General features: G+C 44.1%; 1 protein-coding gene across 9 annotated transcripts in view; it reads left to right on the forward strand.

Moving 5' to 3' along the window:
- The first annotated feature begins 4,961 nt into the window (after window positions 1-4,961).
- The window catches only part of JAKMIP3 (Janus kinase and microtubule interacting protein 3), a 62,761-nt gene continuing 47,635 nt past the window's right edge, over window positions 4,962-20,087 (forward strand). For 8 of the 9 annotated variants that reach the window (XM_056849411.1, XM_056849413.1, XM_056849404.1 and 5 more), the window contains exon 1: window positions 4,962-5,144. In XM_056849411.1, the coding sequence (XP_056705389.1) occupies window positions 5,010-5,144 (135 nt within the window). In that variant the 5' untranslated portion in view covers window positions 4,962-5,009. The remainder of the gene's footprint in view (window positions 5,145-20,087) is intronic. The other variant, XM_056849410.1, reaches the window with a different exon arrangement.

The raw sequence follows: 20,087 nt of genomic DNA on the forward strand, positions 1-20,087 counted from the left end.
CCAGCATCACAGTTTTGGTACTCACAGGTGGCTGTGGTACTCACAGAAAAAGGGGGAAGGCAACAGAGATCTGCCTCCACCAGGGATGCTGCGTAGAATCCAACCCAATATTTTTAATTAATGAATGCATACACATGCTGTTTTATCAGCAAAACCCTTAGGCCGTTATCAGTCCTATTAAAAGATGAAGCGTTCTGTGTGCAAAATGCGGAGTGTGATTTAGTAACATTAAATGAAATCCCTTGAAAATCTCACATGTGGCTGTAATAAGGAGAATCAGGTCGGGCGGATTAAGGCCTGGGAATCACATTGGGCAGTCGTACTATGAATTGTGCGGTAGCCGTCTCTTTATATGACCTGGTTGTGTGCTTGCCTTTGGTCCTACTATTGGTTCCTTGATGGATTTCAGTACCGCCCCCTCCTTTCTTCCGTGTCACTCATTTATGTAATGTGGGGAAAGTTTGGAACAGCTGCTGAATTATATCCTAGAATCTAATTATTATGTCAGATCTTGAAAACATCATACCTGTCAACCAATGGATGGGAAACCACAGAGAAGATGGAGTGACATCATTCTCCAATAAGTACCTGATTGCTGGGCAGACTTGGATTGCCAACTCCAGGCTGGAAAAGTTCTGGCGATTTGGTGTAGAGCCTGGTGAGGGCAGGGTTTGGGGAGGGGAGGGACCTCAGCAGGGCATAATATTATACAGTCCACCCTCCAAAGCAGCTGTTTTTTCCAGATGAACCGATCTCTGTAGTCTGACGATCAGTTGCAATTCTGGGAGATCTCCAGGCCCTGCCTGGAGGTTGTCAGCTGTGGGTGAACTCATTACCATGACAGAAGTGTGACCATGTACATGTATTTGTGGCAGTAAATAAAACACCATCTATCCTGGCAAAATATGCAAATGAAAAACAGGGACCTAACACACTCAGTAGATACTGTACTATGTTTAAAAAAATGTGTTATCCAGGTTAGATCGCACCTCAGACCTCCCATTTCAGCTTGGAAATGTTTGAAAGCTCCAGACATCTGCTTTTTCCCAAAACGCCTATACCACGATGTATTTCGTTATGTCGTTTCAAAACTGGCAATCCAAGGGATGCGTTCAGTTACATACGCTATTCAGTTCTCCTCCCCTCTTTTTGCAACACCCAATGAAAAGCCTTTCTCCTCCCATCCCACCTTCCCCCTCCCCTCCCATTTGCATCCACCAATCATTATTGTTACTTAATCCCCTCCCCCCCAAGTGCTTGTGGTCTTACAAAGGAACACGGGAACGCTGGAACATTAGATCAACCATTTTTATTTGTGCAGGGTCCCAATCAAGCATTTCCCTCATATGGAATGTCCTTGAAGTGGATTTTGTGAACGGTTCGTGGGCTTGAGGGGGAAGGAATGCAGAGGAGGGCGAGGGCTGGAAAAGTAGCGAAATTGCTGCAAGAGGCAGATGGGGAGGGGGAAGCAGCAGGAGGAGGGAGAGAGACTGAGGGATAGAGAGAGCGCCTGCACACACACACACACACACACAAGTCAGGGCTCTCCTGCCGGCACAAAGTTTATCCCCGCCTGTTCCTCCCTTTCTCCCACTGCCAAGGTTCAGCATGCCTTCCTGCTCTCCCCCCCAAAAATTTTTTTTATGTGCTCGTCCCAACGAAAAAAGGCAAGATCGTTGGACCAACACCCGAAAAGATGGCAGCTCTGTGATTAGCACTGTGCAAGGAACGGCTCATTTTGGTTTTTTTTTGGGGGGGGGGAATGCCTGCATAGGTTGTGATTAGGGTTTCCCTGCCGTGCAAATGAGGCAATTCTTAATGGCGTACAGCGCTCCTTCGAATCAATGATATTGCACATGCGTGGGGAAAAAAGGGGAGGGAAGGCAGGAAAGCATCAGCGATGTAGACATGACATAGTGCTCCCCCACGCTCCTCCTTGCGATATGACGATATGATGATAAGCCGTCTTGGGAGTAGTCTTAACAGGCACGGTTAAGAGCGATCGGAAATGAAGAATACACATCGAAAACACACACACCGAGCACGATGATAATATGCTGTAAATTGTTGGTGTGATAAGCCTCACAGTATATTTTTTTTTAAACCCTACAGATGAGTAGCAAAACTCAAACTTGCAGCCTGGGAAAAAGAATGTGCAAACAGGCATGGCACATTAGAACTGCTCACAACATCTCCAAATTGTATTCTGAGTCTAACATAGCTATTCTTTCTAGATTGCTCTTTGGAGATCATTTTTTTAAAAATTGAAAGCTACATCGATGATTGTTTATGGAGCAGGGGTTCCAGTATCTTGGGCAGAATTGTTATGGAACTGTATCAGAATACATGGCATTTTCTTTTGATTTGTGGAATTTAATTAATAGTGAGTTCTAAGCTCTTTAAAGTATTGGGGGATAATACTTTCAAATAGATGCATTGCCTAATCTCTAGGCATACCTCAGAGTTTCAGTGATCAGCCAGTGCTCTTGAATACAGATAAAAAAAAAATCTGGGGCATCTCAAAGTGACATACTTACACGCAAGCTGGCAACATGTTTCCCCCACTCATTTAGTTATACAAGACCACAAGGCAGCTTCGTACAATATCTGATATATTTACCGTAGGAGTATCTTTAAATAGGAAATTCCTTCCCCCCTTATTTTAATTGTATCGATTTTTGCCATTCAAAGAATATGGAATAATTAAATATGCAAAAGTAATAATGTTTGATAATCACCATCCTGCTTCCTTTCATCCACCCACGATCCAGCAAATATAAAGAGTTGGAGCCAACAAACTGAGCAGAAGGAGAATAATAACAAGCACTGTTCTGCAATCATTTTCACGAGAGCTTCTGCAGGATTTGATACAGTGCTATAACATTTTATTGTTGACCTTTTGTTTCTGCTTGTGCAAGAGAGTGTAAAATTTGTTGTGCAACCAGTTGTGCAAGTGAACACATTTTTTTAATTAATTTTTTTGGATTTTGATTTGTTACGTTCTAATGTGAATTAGCCCTGACCTGGATGGCCCAGGCTAGCCTGATCTCGTCAGATCTCAGAAGCTAAGCAGGGTCAGCCCAGGTTAGTATTTGGATGGGAGACCACCAAGGAAGTCCAGGGTTGCTGTGCAGAGGAAGGCACTGGCAAACCACCTCTGTTAGTCTCTTGCCATGAAAACCCCAAAAGGAGGTGCCATAAGTCGGCTGTGACTTGCCGGCACTTTACACACACACAATGTGAACTTTAAAATGATATTTCTGGGAGCAGAAGCCTTCTTCCACATGCATACAAAGGCGTCTTTGGCTCCAACTCACAGTCATTCATTCAGTTTTTGCATCTTCTTTAAACCACAGGAAAATTTGTATCAATGGTACATATTTTATTTACTTCTTTTATTTAAAATATTTTAATGCCACCTTTCAACCCAATCAGGGTGTACATTAAGGTTGCCAGGTACCTCTTCACCACCGGCAGGAGGTTTTTAAGGTGGAGCCTGTGTTGGGCAGGGTTTGGGGAGGGGAGGGACTTCAATGCCATAGAGTCCAATGGCCAAAACGGCCATTTCCTCCAGGTGAACTGATCTCTATCGGCTGGAGATCAGTTGTAATAGCAGGAGAGCTCCAGCTATTACCTGCAGGTTGGCAACCCTAGTCCACACATAAGACATACACACGAGGGAATCAGAAACAGCAGAAGAAAATCCCAGTGGCTGAGCAGGTAATCTCAGCAGCAATGTTAAGTCAAATGTAATTAGACTTGAAGTCCCACATTTTATTTTTTACATAATGAATAACTGTAGTGTGACATGCAGTGAGGATACTATAATTAAATACAGAACGTAGCCTACAGGAAGTCATTCTTCTGCACAAGTTTGCAAGAGCATGATTGTGTTGACACTTGTCTACCTCTTTGCTTGTATATAAAAGTGCATTTGAAATGTGTATGCAAAATTGCATATTGGGTACATTGAAAGTGTCTTACTGTTTTCTGAGCTCCAATATAATCAAACTGTAGGGAAGAAAAATATTTGCAGGTTAGCAAAGCTTGCTGGTCACATACCCCACAATGTATTAGACTCGTACAATGTGGTAATATGCAAATCATACTGTGCAGGAATTGCAAAAATCACTTTGCAGTAAAAAAAAATGCAGCCAGTTTAAACAGCAAATTCTTCAGAACTCATTACCCTTGCAAGTGTTCTGAATCTGCAACCCTTGAGCAATTTATAGTAGCCCTTAACCATCTTGTTTTTGAATCAGCAAAGTCACTCAGAGAGGGCCTGGAATTTCAGATTCCAGCTGATAAGACCGAAAATGAAGAAGAGTTGGTTTTTATATGCCGACTTTCTCTACCACTTAAGGGAAACTCAAACTGGGTTACAATCACCTTCCCCTCTCCACAACAGACACCCTATGAGGTGGGTGGGGCTGAGAAAGTGTGATTAGCCCAAGGTCACCCATAGGGTTGCCAGGTCCCTCTTCACAACCGGTGGGGGATTTTGGGGGCGGAGCCTGAAGAGGGTGGGGTTTGGGGAGGGGAGGGACTTCAATGCCATAGAGTTCAATTGCCAAAGTGGCCATTTTTCTCCAGGTGATCTGATCTCTATCGGCTGGAGATCAGTTGAATTAGCAGGACATCTTCTGTTACTGCCTGGCAGTTGGCAACCCTAGTTACCCCGCTAGCTTCATGTGGAGAAGTGGGGAATCAAACCGGGTTCTCCAGATCAGAGTCCACTGCTCCAAACCACCGCTCTAAACCACTACACCACGCTGGGTCTCAAAAAGACTTCCAGAAAAATAGATCTCACCCCCAAAATGCCGCCTTCCCGTCTTTCATTCCTCTTCATCGAGCTGCATTCTTGCGTGCTACCTATGGACCTTCCAATACTCACGCTGTTGTTATTTGCCTTTTTTTTGCAGGTGAGTGAGAAAATGTAGTGGAACGGACTGGAGGAACCGACGAGAACGGAAGGTTCTCTCCACTTTGGAATTTCCCACTGTCTCACGATGTCAAAGAAGGGCGCCAGCTTTCGAGCTAAAGGAGAAAGACCTGACCCCCTGGCTGCCTTGCAAGCTGCCAATGAAGAGCTCAGGGCAAAACTCACAGACATTCAGATAGAGCTCCAGCAAGAAAAGAGTAAGGTGTGCATCTTTCTTCCCCATTAATCCAAACTAAAGTCTCCTGGTTGACTCTTGTTTCCAAAGCACACCCACTTCAGCATGGTGGGTGAACCTGAACACATTTACAAAGCCATTCCATCTCCTCTGCAGAAATCCCCTAGTTCAACATACTTCATCACGGTAGCCTTACAGTGATCATGCCTACCGTAGTATTATAATGGCAGCAGCAACCTTCACCGCTACCTGTACCCATTCATTGAAACATATGCAGAAAGCCTACACATGTGTACATTTCTCTCCATGTACTTGGGAATCTTGGCTTTTCATAGTTGTGGAGACACATGGGCAGCCCTTTACTTAGGGTTGCCACGTCCTTCTTTGCCACCAGAGGGAGATTTTTGGGGTGGAATCTGAGGAGGGTGGGGTTTGGGGAGGGGAGGAACTTCAATGCCATAGAGTCCAATTGCCAAAGCAGCCATTTTCTCCAGGTGAACTGATCTCTATTGGCTGGAGATCAGTTGTAATAGCAGGAGATCTCCAGCTAGTACCTTAGGGTTGCCAGGTCCCTCTTTGCCATTGGCGAGGGGTTTGGGGGGCGGAGTCTGAGGAGGGCAGGGTTTGGGGAGGAGAGGGACTTCAATGCCATAGAGTCCAATTGCCAAAGCAGCCATTTTCTCCAGGTGAACTGATCTCTATCGGCTGGAGATCAATTGTAATAGCAGGAGATCTCCAGCTAATACCTGGTGGTTGACAACCCTACTGTTCCTGGAGGTTGGCAACCCTATTTTTACTGAGGAGGATGGCAGAGCCGGTGCTTGGAGGCAGCCATGCTGCCTCCAAAGGAGGATTCACCCCCCACACACTGAAGCCGGGAAGCTGCAAGTCCCGTGGAACTGCTCCATAGCGTTCCATGGGGCTATGCCACCTAAAAAGGTGGTGTAAGTGCAAGTAAGGGCAAAGGGGGCCTTCCCACCTGAAAGGGGGTTAGGAGGCTGCCTAAAGGCAGCTTTGCCCCGGAACATCCCAGGAACTCCTCCTGGGACAACGGCGCACAGATGTGTGCCATCAGGTTGCTAGCGGGAGGCCGAGCCAATGTCCCGGGGCCACACTGCCACAGCAGCACTTGGAGGCTGGCATCCGCACCCTAACGCCGGCATCTGTGCCGGTTGCGGCGGCAGAAGTGGCCTGGGCGCCAGCGCAAGTGGTTCAGACACCAGCGCGAGCCCTTGTGCACCTCCACACCACTTTCGCCCGCTCAGCTCATGAATGAGCTGATAGCTTTGTAAACTTACACTTGTACATGTGTAGGCTTATAGGGGTGCATTCCAATGACTGCACATAGATTGGGGGCAGAATTTGCTGCCATAATCCTGCTTCTTTCCTCAATACATTCATTATACAAATTTAGAACATCCGAAAAGGATTGTTTGTCTTAATAAAGAAAATAATGCTTGTTAGACAGTGCAATATGTATTAGTTTCTTCTTTTCAACAGAACATAGCACAATCTGTAATCTGAGAATTTGTTCATAAGAAGAAACAGCAAACATTAAAGAGGGACCCTCCTCTTAATAGTGCTCTTGCAGAATGAAGCCTGAAGGCTGTTTGAGATCCATGCCTTACACAAATGTACATTTTGATGAATTATTTAGTGGCTTCTCTAATTGGTCCCCTATGGAGGCAAAAGCAGCTGTATTGTCAGCAGGCACCATACTTGAAAAAGAAAACAGCCAAGATGGGAGGACGATGGCATAATTCCATATACCATACACAGCTGACTTGGCAATTCCTATTGAGAACAATCTAGATTTTAATTCTAAAATGAAACAAAAACAAATGATAGTCTGTGGTTCACAGCCCTGAGCTTGTATTTGTTTTTAAAATGATCTACCAAACTTGAAGACAAATTTGTCCAAGCTTTGCTTTGCATGAAAAGGCAGGTTTTTGATGATATATGGCTGGAAAATAGAATTCCCAATAGAAAAGGCCACCTGAAATTATAGTTGGTCTAGACCAGGGTGGCTTGACTTCTCACTTGCGTAGTCTTGTGTGCGGGTTTTTTTTTTTTTTTGCACTAGGTTCCCTATGATCCATCTTTTATCTTTAGAAGGCACTCATTCAGGATCTTACTGTTGTTAAGGGATAGCTCATCTGTTTTAAATGAACCTAGAGATGCTCACTTTGATTTTGAAAGCCCTTCACTGCCAGGTCTAACATACCTGAAAATGTATCTCCCTAGCAATAATCTTGATAGGGAATGTGTCTCTCTATCAACAATCCATATTACCTCCTTGCAAGAAGTGTTACAGGAACACATGAACACACAAAGCTGCCTTATACTGAATCAGACGCTTGGTCCATCAAAGTCAGTATTGTCTACTCAGACCCGCAGCGGCTCTCCAGGTCTCAGGCAGGTGTCTTTCACATCACCTACTTGCCTAGTCCCTTTAACTGAAGATGCTGGGAATTGAACTTGGGACCTTCTGCATGCCAAGCAGATGCTCTACCACTGAGCTATGGCCCTTCCCCAGACCTTTTACATTTATAGGCTTGGTTTATAGAATGATCTCCCACTTCTCTCCTGGCTTCTCTCCTGGCTTTTAGAAAGAAATAAGCAGGGGACCACAAGGACTTGCAGGTAGGGTTGCCAGCTCCGAGTTAGGAAGTACCTGGAGATTTTGGGGGTAGAGCATGAGAAGGGTGGGGTTTAGGGAGTAAAAGAGGTCTCAAAAGAACTGGAAATAACCCAGGAAAAAAAAAGGGGGGGCAAAAACTAAAGGCACAAAAATGCATGTGGAAATCAAGGGATAAAATGAAGCACTGTGGGGCCAGAACTGAAAAAAAATGTGGAAAAGCTAGGGTTGCCAGGTCCCTCTTTGCCACCGGTGGGAGGGTTTTGGGGTGGACCTGAGGAGGATGGGGTTTGGGGAGGGGAGGGACTTCAATGTCATAGAGTCCAATTGCCAAAGAGGACATTTTCTCCAGGGGAACTGATATCTATCGGCTGGAGATCAGTTGTAATAGCAGGAGATCTCCAGCTAGTACCTGGAGGTTGACAGCCCTAGTCACCAGTTTTGGAGAGAGACATTAGCAGAAGTTTGACGCTGTCAACCAATTGCCAAAGTCCAATTGCCAAAGCGGCCATTTTCTCCAGGTGAACTGATCTCTATCAGCTGGAGATCAGTTGTAATAGTGGGAGATCTCCAGCTACCACCTGGAGGTTGGCAACCCTACTTGCAGGGACATCTAATTTCCCCTCCCCCACTATTTCCTCTTTTTCTTTTTTGAAAGCACTCATAGTCTCTACCCTTTTCCTGCTTTCTGTTTTGGGTGTTTAAAAACACACACTTATTTATTTATTTATTTATTTATTTAGAGTGGTTTTTTCTTGCAAGCCTGGGGAGGATCCCCCCAATCTTGGAGAAAAGTCTCTCTTCCCTTAATGTTTCATCCTATCCATGGATTTATGTATCTACCGATGGGGCTATGTTCACTATTAGATATATTTATGATGTAAAGACCTTTTCTACATCCTCTGGTTAATGGTTGTTTGTTGTCTTTATACCTTGTGTTAAAATAAACTTAGAAGTGGGTTCGAGTCCATGAAGGTTTATATTGGAATAAAACTGTTTTGGTTAGGATTCAAGGTACCACATGACTGCTGCAACAGATGGACACAGGGAAGGGGCAGTGGCTCAGTGGAAGAGCAATCAGAAGGTCACAGGTTTGAACCCCGGCATCTCCAAATAACAGTATCTCAAGTACAGGTGATGTGAAAGACCTCTGCCAGAGCCGCTGCCAGTCTGAGTAGACAATACTGACCTTGATGGACCAATGGTCTGATACGGTATAAGGCAGCTTCATGTGTCTATGAACTATAGCGTTAAACTACTCTATCTTTTATTTGGTTGTATACCACTTTGAACATATAGAGGCAGAATATCAATAGATGTTTTAAAATAAATAAACGAAAATATGTAGAAAGGGCTGGAGGCAGAATGTCAGAAGGAGCCATTGGACGTAAAGTGGAAGAATTAGAAATGAACATGAAATGATAATGGTGGTAGTCAGTAGGGTTGCCAACCTCCAGGTACAAGCTGGAGATCTCCTGCCCTTCTTAGGCTCTGCTCCAAAAACCTCCCACCGGTGCCAAAAGGGACCTACAACCCTAGTAGTCAGGCACAGGGTAGAATTTCCACCAGTTTCACTCAGCACTTCTGATGTCTACATGTTTGCACATGTATGATAATCGAGGAGTGGAGCATGTGTTCACTGACATAACAATTATGGGAATCAAACAGCTCTGTCTTGGATGACTGTTTTGAGCAATCTCGGCATGGAATGTCCATTTAGCTTTGATGATATAGAGCATGGCAGATTGCCTGAGCTTTTATATTGTGTTGACACAGCCTGGAAAAAGCTGTGGCCGTATAATTGATGCACATGACCATTTTCACCATTGAATGTGTATTGGATTTTAAGCATTATTTACATACTAAATTTCCAAAGAGCATACCCCACCAAAAACAGCTTCTAAATAGTCCAGTAAATGTCAAAGAGTAGGCCCATTTATATATGCAATGAATCACTAGAGTGTTTGCCTAAGCACTATTGGTGATTTTCTCTAGAGCTTCACAAGCACTGTCAGGATAAGTGATGATGCTCTTGTTTTCGCTTGAAAAGTTTTGATTTAATATCTCTGCCCAAAGAAAGAAGAGACAATAATAGATTCTAATATATGCATTTTACTTCAGTCACCCTTCACTGAAAGGAAACAAGATAGAATTTTAGTCGGTCGCATACGGATTGCAGTGAACTCTTTGTCTAAGAGCCAGCGTGGTGTAGTGGTTAAGAGTGGTGGTTTGGAGTGGTGGAATCTGATCTGGAGAACAGGGTTTGATTCCCCATTCCTCCACATGAGCGGTGGAAGCTAATCTGGTGAACTGGATTTGTTTCCCCTCTCCTACACATGAAGCCAGCTGGGTGACCTTTGGCCAGTCACACTCTCTCAGCCCCACCCACCTCACAGGGTGTCTGTTGTGGGGAAGAGAAGGTGATTGTAAGCCAGTTTGAGTCTCCCTTAAGTGGAAGAGAAAGTCGGCATATAAAGACCAACTCTTCTTCTTCTGTTTACTTCTTAATCATTTCTCAGATCCCAATACTGCTTCGGGATGCACCCAGTTTCCATTATACATGGTCTACCACTGGACAATGTTTAAGTGGACATCAAACAGTCTTTCAGTCAACAAGCTTTTAAAAAGATAACTGTCAAAAAACTGGCTTTATCCTAGCCGTTTCTTGGCCTTTACAAAACTTTGGCTAAGGCTTTGGGGCCTAGTAAGTTACAGAAGGCCCTGTCTGGGAATTAATGTCATGACGACTTACAAGTTCAGAGAGAAAGATAAGAGCTAAGATAGACACAGGTGCAAATGAGAACATGGGAGCTTCATGGCTGAGACCAAGATGGAGTTGTGCACTCACATTTCATCTCATTAGCCCTGGGCGGGTTGAGTGCTTGCTTGGCTTTGGACATGTACTAGCTACAGAGGTATGTGGTTGTGTGTCTTAGCAACACACCTAATTGGTCAACCAGGATTAGGCCAGCTGTGGGTAGTCTGGCATAAAGGATGATCATTCGTTCTAGTTTGTACCTTTGGGTCATCCTTTTGACTAGGTTGGGCCTTGTGTAGCTGGAATACCTGCCTCTTGGATTCTGGACTTTGAAACTTTACCTGGAGTCTGTGTTTCAGTCTGGTCAGATAACAGCTAGGTCAGAGGACCAAAAAGTCTGTATAAGTCTTTTAGTTTAGAGATTTAGTTTTTATTATTTTCTTTCCTGTTTTTGCACTGCTGTTATATTTGTAAACTTTTACACATTTTTTTAATAAATCTTATTAATTATACTTCTGTGGCATTATTTGTAGGGTTGCCAAGTGCCCTGTGGTAGCAGGTAAAATCCCGCAAATCCACCGGGCTGCCCGCTGATAAGCCCCCCCACCCCAGTCTTGTGTGTTTTGTTTGCCCTGATCCGCCACTACCCCTTGACAATACCTTTATTTATTTTAATGGTAAAGGTCCCCTGTGCAATCACCGGGTCATTCCTGACCCATGGGGTGACGTCACATGCCAACTTTTCCTAGGCAGACTTTGTTTACGGGGTGGTTTGCCAGTGCCTTCCCCAGTCATCTTCCTTTTACCCCAGCAAGCTGGGTCCTCATTTTGCCGACCTCGGAAGGATGGAAGGCTGAGTCAACCTTGAGCCGGCTACCTGAAACCAACGTCCGTTGGGATCGAACTCAGGTCATGAGCAGAGGTTGGACTGCAGTACTGCAGCTTACCACTCTGTGCCACAGGGCTCCTATTTATTTTATTTTATTATTTTATTTTATTATTTATTTATCATTTTATTCATTTTAGGAGGCCTTGTGTTGCTTTTCTCCCCGTATGTGTTTTTCAGGTGGAAACAAATCTAATTAAAACATATTACAATTCAAAATTAAAACATACAATTAAAGCCAAATATCAGCTTGTATCTTCTGAGAGCTAATGTCAGAGACTTCTCTCCTTCCCCATTCAGCTGCAGCCCTCTGTGTCCCCTAGGATTGCCAGCTCCCTCTTTGCCACCAGTGGGAGGGTTTTGGGGTGGAGGCTGAGGAAGGAGGGGTTTGGGGAAGGGAGGGACTTCAATGTCATAGAGTCCAATTGCCAAAGCTGCCATTTTCTCCAGGTGAACTGATCTCTATTGGCTGGAGATCAGTTGTAATAGCAGGAGATCTCCAGCTAGTACCTGGAGGTTGGCAACCCTAGGAAAAGCCCATAATAATGATTCAAAAGAAATTGTTGCAGTAACATTGCTACAGAACAAATACAAAGAATACAAATTTTCTTAGCAAGCTACCTAAATCAAAACATTTGGAGTTCCAAATAAGGAATGGCACATCTAATTAATAGAACTGAAACAACTTTCTGCTTGCTCAGGACTTTATTCAGATCCTAATTAATCAATGTTGGAAGTGAAATGTCTCACTGAGACTACTTGCACATTTTAGAATAACATACAAAACGGGCTGCTTTTAATAAAGTCTTTGTAGGTGTGCATCTGCTGCCCAAGCAATTCAATACTGCAATATTGCTGAACTGGTTTTTCGATGCGTAAAAGATACCAGAGTTTTGCAAGAGCATTCCAGCTCCTAATTAAAAAAACGAGTTACAAAGAGATGTTCCATTTAGAACTGTAAGCTATAATTGTTTGTCTTCAGCTAACGTTAGTAACATGATAGGTATATTGCAGAGCAATCCTAAGGGTAGGGGTACTTCTGGGGCAGCCAGGGATGGCACAGCCACGCCGCCTCCTGAATGGTTTGCTGCACTTAGCGCAACTGTCAGGAGTCGTGCGGTCCAGGCAGGCTCTTGACATGACTTAAGCCCATTTCTGTTCAAGAGCATCTTTCGGTTTTGTTTCCCTGAGCTGTTCAAACTATCCCCGCTCCCTGCCTTCCCCCACTACTCTGACCTTGAGTCACAAGCAGGCAACTTCAGTATTATGGCTTGCTCACTCCCTGCTTCCCACCAGGCACTGTTATCTCCCAATTCCCAGGCCTGCTTGATCTTGCACCTGGGGTTGCTTTGTGCTTAAAGTTATGCTTTGTAGAATGGATGGTCATTAGCAGCTTTGAACCTGTGGATTGCTTATGCTGTACCTGTGGCTCCTGAGTAAACGTTTACCTGCTTTAGACCTGCCTGTCTGAGTGAGTGACTTTTTGGGATTGCCGAGGTTGGATGGAAGCTGACCCTGGAAGCTGACCAACCTCACAGCAGCAAGCCAAAAACGAAAATCTCCCCCAAACCGTGTGAAACTGCTCTATCCAGTTTCACAGGGCTACGCCACCATTTTTGCAGGTGCAAGTTCACGCTGGAAAAATGGGCGTTCCCAGGGCAAAAGGGCTTAGGGAGTTGACTGAAGTCAGCCCTGCCCCTGGGAACATCCCCTTTGATGCCAGCGCAAGCTCCTGTGGTAAGTGGCCCTGCGGCGGCGTAAGTGCCCACTTGGATGGCACAGGTGGTACTTACGCTGCTGCAGGGGTCATGCCCCCTCCAAACCCCTTTTGCCCCCTTCCTTCAAGATTGCACTGTTAATCTCAACCATCAGTAGGGTTGCCAGGTCCCTCTTCACAACCGGCATGAGGTTTTTGGGGGCAGAGACTTAAAGGGCACTTTCACACAGCCCAAATAATGCACTTTCAATCCACTTTCAATGCACTTTGAAGGTGGATTTCACTGTGTGAACTGGCAAAATCCACTTGCAAACTATCGTTAAGGTGCACTGAAAGTGGACTGAAAGTGCATTATTTGGGCTGTGTGAAAGTGCCCTACGGAGGGCGGCATTTGGGGAGGGGAGGGACTTCAGTGCCACAGAGTCCAACTGCCCAAGTGGCCATTTTCTCCAGGTGAACTGATCTCTTTCGGCTGGAGAGCAGTTGTAATAGCAGGAGATCTCCTGCTAGTACCTGAAGGTTTACTGATATGAAATTGTGCAACCCTAAGGAAATAATCTCAGTACACTACCACAACTTCTCCTTTTAAATATATTTCTTTCTCCAAGTATATATTAAATTTAATCTTTTAACTTGTCTTGACAACTTGTACAACAACAAAATTATAAGTTCTGAATACAGTTAAACTTCACTATACAAACACTTCACTATGTGAAATCAATTAAAATCACTAATACCCTTCTCCGACCGAATTTTAATAGCATACTTGGCTACTTGCAAAAATCGCTGAGAGTCTCCCTCCCATAAGAGGAATTTAATTTTCTCTTCCTCTGAACTAGTCTCCATCATGTCAATAAGAGGTAGAATTAGTTTCTGATGAATTCCCTCATAAAAAATACATCTAAAAAGAACATGACTAGTGCTTTCCATTTCACCTGATCCACAAGGACATGCCCACTCAGATCTTGCTAACTTCTTGTACTTTCCCTCCAGAATTGCTGAAGGCACAATGTCATATCAATGTATGGATATTTTAGTGCCTTTTTAAAAAAACGCAGCCATGATATCAATATATTGATATAACATGTGCAACAAATAAAAGGGGGTGCTGTGACACCACCAATAATGCCTCCAATAACTACAATACCCTCCCCTGAAAATCCTGATTATTTAAGACATGGGAAGGAAAAAATAAACTGACTCCATAACTGTGAAAATGCAGAGGGAGGGCGATTGTGCAGAACCATATCCATAGCGTTGCCAACCTCCAGGTACTAGCTGGTGATCTCCTGCTATTACAACTGATCCCCAGCCAATAGAGATCAGTTCCCCTGGAGAAAATGGCCGCTTTGACAATTGGACTCTATGGCATTGAAGTCCCTCCCCTCCCCAAACCCTGCCCTCCTCAGCCTCCACCCCAAAAACCTCCCGCCGGTGACAAAGAGGGACCTGGCAACCATACATATCCAAACTGATTCCAATGCTTGTGGGTCAAATGCCAAGAAGAAGAAGAAGTAAGCTGAGCATATAGAAAAAACCCATATTGTAGAACATGAAACATCAAAGTAACATTGGATTGCTGGGGAAGGGTTGCAAATTCAAGGCACCTTACTGATATTTCTTGTTATCAGGAATGGAGCTGGGGGAAGGAGTGCCCAGGGCAAGAGGGGAGGGAGGAGGTGTGCCATGCACGTGCCACACACACACACTCACACAGTTAGGCGCTGGTGGCCACCCCGCAAAAAGAAAGAGGAAGAACAGTGGCCAGTCCAAGCTGTTGTCCACAGAGGTCCTCAAGAGTCGAGGTCAATGCAAATGCGGAACTTGACGTGAACCTGGACTTTCACACCTCTGAGTCAAACGTCAGCAGTGAAATAGTTCAGTATAATGCTAAATATTTTGTTTGAAAAGCGATCCAAAAAGCAGTTTAGACACACGGGGAACATATTTTTCTTCATTGATCCCTCACCTTTCTCCCCAGTGGGGATCCAAAGTGACTACCAACATTCTCCTCACCAGAGTGTGCAACTGGCCCAAGGCCACTAAGCAATCTTCCATGGCAGTATGGGGATTCAGACCTGGGTCTCCTACATCCTAGCTGGATATTCTAACCACTACGCCAACCTCCAGGTGCTAGCTGGAGATCTCCCGCTAAGCTATTACAACTGATCTCCAGGCGACAGAAATCAGTTCACCTGGAGAAAATGGCCGTTTGGGGAACTGGACTCTAGGGCACTAAAGTCCCTCCCCTCCCCAAGCCCTGCCCTCCCCAGGCCGCAACCCAAAAACCTCCTGCCGGTAGCGAAGAGGCACCTGGCAACCCTAGCCACACTGGATCTCATATGCTAAACCAGTGGAATTCTTGACATTTTTCTTGGAATGGCTGATCAGGTCGTGTCACTAACTGCGTTGATATCTCTCCCAATTTCAAAAGGTAGCTTGCCATTTCACACAGCATGTGGAATGGAGAGGAACTTGAAAAAAACAAATGGTCTTTTTTCCACATCAGCTTATTGTGATGGATACCAATAGGATTCTGGGATCTGTGAAGGGCACTACTTGTGCATTAGACCCTTGCCAGCCCTGGACACTTAAGGCACATAAGGATCATCAGCTAGGCCCTAATGTCCATTACAAATCAATCACTGACCCAGGGCATCTTTCTTTGTGTCCTAAAACAGTCAGCCATCTGTCTATTGCTAAAAAGAAAAAGAAAAGAAAAAACTTTCACTAGAAAAAATGATTTGGCCAGTTATTACTCAATATCTAATTTGTTCTTCCTGGGCAAATTGATAGAAAAAGCAGTTGCAGAGCAACGGCAGGCCTTCCGTTCTACAATCCCAGCCCAACTGCATATTTTGTCTTTCTAGGAATCTTTGATATTACATTTTGTTTAATTATTATTATTTTTTCAAATATATAGCCTACCCTCATTCCCAGTCAAACAGGTCTCAAGGCGGGTAACAACCTCTAAAATCACATAAAACCATAAAAACATTGAAAGTTAAAACCCAGCATCAAAACTATAAACAAAATAGCATTTAAAAAATCAACAGCTGCTATGGGACCGGTTATGAGCAGATCAACCCCATAGATAACAAGAGTGTGTGTGTGGGGTGGGGGAGACGGGGAGACCAGCAATGATGGAACAACACGCGGCTGTCCTTAGTTGTAGGCCTGGTGGAATAGCTCTGTTTTACAGACCCTCCAGAACTCCTTAAGGTCCTGCAGGGCCCTGATGTCATTAGGGAGACTATTCCACCAGTCCCAGACCAGGGCCGAGAAAGCCTTGGCCCTTGTCGAGGAGAGCCACACATCCTTTGGACCGGGGACCACCAGTAAATTACTTTTTGTAGAGCACAAATCATTCTGGAGGGGCATACCAGGAGAGGCAGTCCCACAGGTATGATGGTCCCAGACCATGTAAGGCCTTAGAGGTCAAAACCAGCACCTTGAACCTGATCTGATGCTCCAGCTAGAGCCAGCGCAGTCGTTTCAGCACTGGTGTTATATGATCTCGCAGCAAGGTCCCCCAAAAGGAGCCTCGCTGTGGCATGTTGCACCGGCTGGAACCTCCGGATCAGTCTTGAGGGCAGCCCTACGTAGAGCGAGTTACAGTAATCCAGCCTAGAGGTGACCGTCACAAGGATCACTGGGGTTAGGTCGGGGCGGGACAGGTAGAGCACCTGCTGCCTGGCCCAGCGGAGATGTCCTTGTGATACATTTGAATGTTGTCACATCTTGATTAACTGAAAGTTTGTTTAACATACTTGTAATCCACCTTGGGTCCCAATGAGAAAGGAGGACTATAAATGAGAATAAATAAATAAATAAAATTACTTAATTGGCATCAGTGAAGCACTGAGTATGGGGTTGTTTCCACCCTGTTAAATTGTTATGCCGGTCCTTATTTTATCCAATCTAATTAGGGCTTATGTACGAAGTAGCCTACTTCAAAAATGTATGAATTAGCCTGCTTTGAAAATGTGCAGCCCTCCTATAAGCATCCGTTTTTAGACACTGCATTTTATTTTTATCATCCAGGAAAAGCATTTAGGCTGTTGGAAAATGAAATAGACACATACCAATTAGCCTCCTTTTATAAGAGCTGAGGTGAATTTTTATTATCCCATTGAAATTTGCATGTTCATTTTGGGCAAACGTTTCTGTTGAACAGCAGAGTGATTTGCATGAAAGCCAACATGTTCCTGGATTATGTCCATGCCCTAGATTCTCAACAAAAACTGAGACATGTTCAAAAGCCCCCAAATGCTGATTTTAAAGGCTCTAGGAAATGATGAAGTCTCTGGGCAAGCCTACAAGCAAAGCTCCCAAGCCTTGGCATCCTGCTTGATCAACTGAAAGGAGCTGTATTTGACAAAAGTAAGAGGCGAAAAACAAAAACAAAAAACCCTTTAGCTCTAGTTTTAACAAGTGGCTTTCTTTATAAGTCGAAAGCAGAAACAGCTTCTCACAGTCTGGACTGTTACACCATGAAACACATCTTTCCCATTTAAATGTAAAGCGGGGAGGAGGATTTGTAGTTGGGAACTTGCAGGCAAACAGGGGATTGGTTAAACTTGCCTCTAACCACCACTTCTCCCTCACAGTCTGCCTCCCAATGTTTCCCCCCTTCAAGACGGATTTCCAACTTCAAACTATTGGTAGGAGCGGGACAGGAAGCAATGGCTGGGGAAGGAAGTTCTGCAAAGAACTGTCTGGCGAGAGGAAACGTAGTAACTGCCTTTCTGCCTGTCAGTTCCCCCCCACCCCGCAAATGCCCCATCCTTGTCCCTACATTCGCATTAGGGGGCAAGCTAAGGTTGCCAGCTCCGGGTTGGGAGATATCTGGAGATTTTGGGGGCGGAGCCTGAGGAGGGCAGGGTTTGGAGAGGGGAGGGACTTCAATGCCATAGAGTCCAGTTACCAAAGTGGCCATTTTCTCCAGGGGAACTGATCTCTATCAGCTGGAGATCAGTTGTAATAGTGGGAGATCTCCAGTTAATACCTGGAGGTTCTGAAGGAAATATATGCACATGTACTAACTGGATAGTTGTGGGAATTATAGTACTTCGGCTCAAATAATATGCAATCAAGGTATGCAAACAAGTATATTAAAGACAACACATATCAAAATTACAAAGTGTAGAGACAATATGTGGTAACATTGACACTACAACACAAAAAATATTTTTCTTCAAAAATGCAATACTAGTAATTCTGAGAATGTTAGTTTTTCGACGCCCTCTGGCTGCTCAAAATATTTTTGAAGAAAAAAAATATATATATATATACACATACACACACACACACACACACACACACACACACACACACACATATATATATATATAAGATGTCAGCTGATGAAGCTGCATGCCAGCAGTGAAAACGCTTCAGAACATCCGGACGGCATTGCTGTTTCCATCTTCATCTTGCATAGGACTCTATGAAAGAAACAGAGATAAGAGTTCCTATTTATCTTATAAGGACTTTCTTGCACAAGCGCTCAGCTATTTTTCTTGTGTGTTGTAGTGTCAATGTTACCACATATTGTCTCTATACTTTGTAATTTTGATGTGTGTTGTCTTTAATATACTTGTTTGCATACCTTGATTGCGTATTATTTGAGCCGAAGTACTATAGTTCCCACAACAATACCTGGAGGTTGGCAACCCTAAGGCAAGCCCCTGTTTGGTTCATAACATCTAGTTGCCCTTCTATGGAGTTGATTTGTCCTTGAATGAGTTCTTCTGCTGGAAACCACAGCGGATAAGAGGCTGTGTAAATGGGTCTCGCCTACTGATTTGCACTGAAAAGGTTGCTGCCTACTAGGGAATCAGGTTTTAAAAGACGAGGCTGAACGAGTATGTGGTTTTGAAAACAATGTTGAGTAAAAACCACTACAAGTAGAACTTGGCTGTCTGTCATGAATGAACAATGCCTTACTTATCCCAGGTCTTCGTCCTCTTCCAGTCTTACTTAACCATTTCTCTGTTTTATTCTTTAATTCGTCAATTGACCTGGATTGTCAGTTATTTCAGCTATTTGCTCAGTTACTGGGGGTTATGTATTGTAGTTTTAACATAGGTCAAGTGTAAGAGAAAGCTCATTATAAAACTCATTCAGCTGCTGCAATAGGACTTAAATAGCTCCTCCCAACTGCATTGGTTTGATTTTTAATACTCTTCCTGATAGCGTCTAAACACACTTAAATAAGCAGCTTAAACAAACAAATTGCAGTTGAAATAAACAAAGGAAGAAAACAAAACACAGCTGGATCTCAAGCAAGGTTTGAATTCCATGGGGCATTCCATATGATGGCTGCAGGCCAAAAGTTCTAGGGCTTGTGTTCAAAGCCTTGTATCTCTGGCCACGCCCAGGCTTTAAGTGCGTACAAGGAGGAAGGAGACAGATGCTCAGCTAGTTGTTATGTAGCTGGGAAGAAGTCCCCAGGCTAGCCTGATCTCGTCAGATCTCAGAAGCTAAGCAAGGTCAACCCTGGCTAGTATTGGGATGGTTGAACTCCAAGGAATACCAGGGTCATGACGCAGAGGCAGGCAATGGCAAACTACCTCTGAACATCTCTTGCCTAGAAAATCCCACCAGGGGTCACCATAAGTCAGATGTGACTTGACGGCAAAAGAAAAATTGTTTTAATCAATCCAGCCCATCCCTTCTATTCAAAGTGGTGAGAGTTTTGGCATAGACTGCCAAAATTTCATTCCAGACTTTCCAGATTTTGACACATATATGCACACAGTCACTGTATTTGTAGTCACCGCTTTGTCAATTATAACAAAAAATATGTACAGTGGAATTGTGTACAGAATTGCAAGGATTGCACTGTTCTGTTGCTTTATGATTAATTAGACTTTATGAGAGTATTTCAGATTCCTTAACTATGATGGGGCCATCCGTTCTCTCTGTTCAGTCCCCCTCCCCAACATAAATTATTCATCATTATCAGT

The sequence above is a fragment of the Euleptes europaea genome, chromosome 5 (assembly GCF_029931775.1).
Source record: "Euleptes europaea isolate rEulEur1 chromosome 5, rEulEur1.hap1, whole genome shotgun sequence".
NCBI lineage: Eukaryota > Metazoa > Chordata > Lepidosauria > Squamata > Sphaerodactylidae > Euleptes > Euleptes europaea.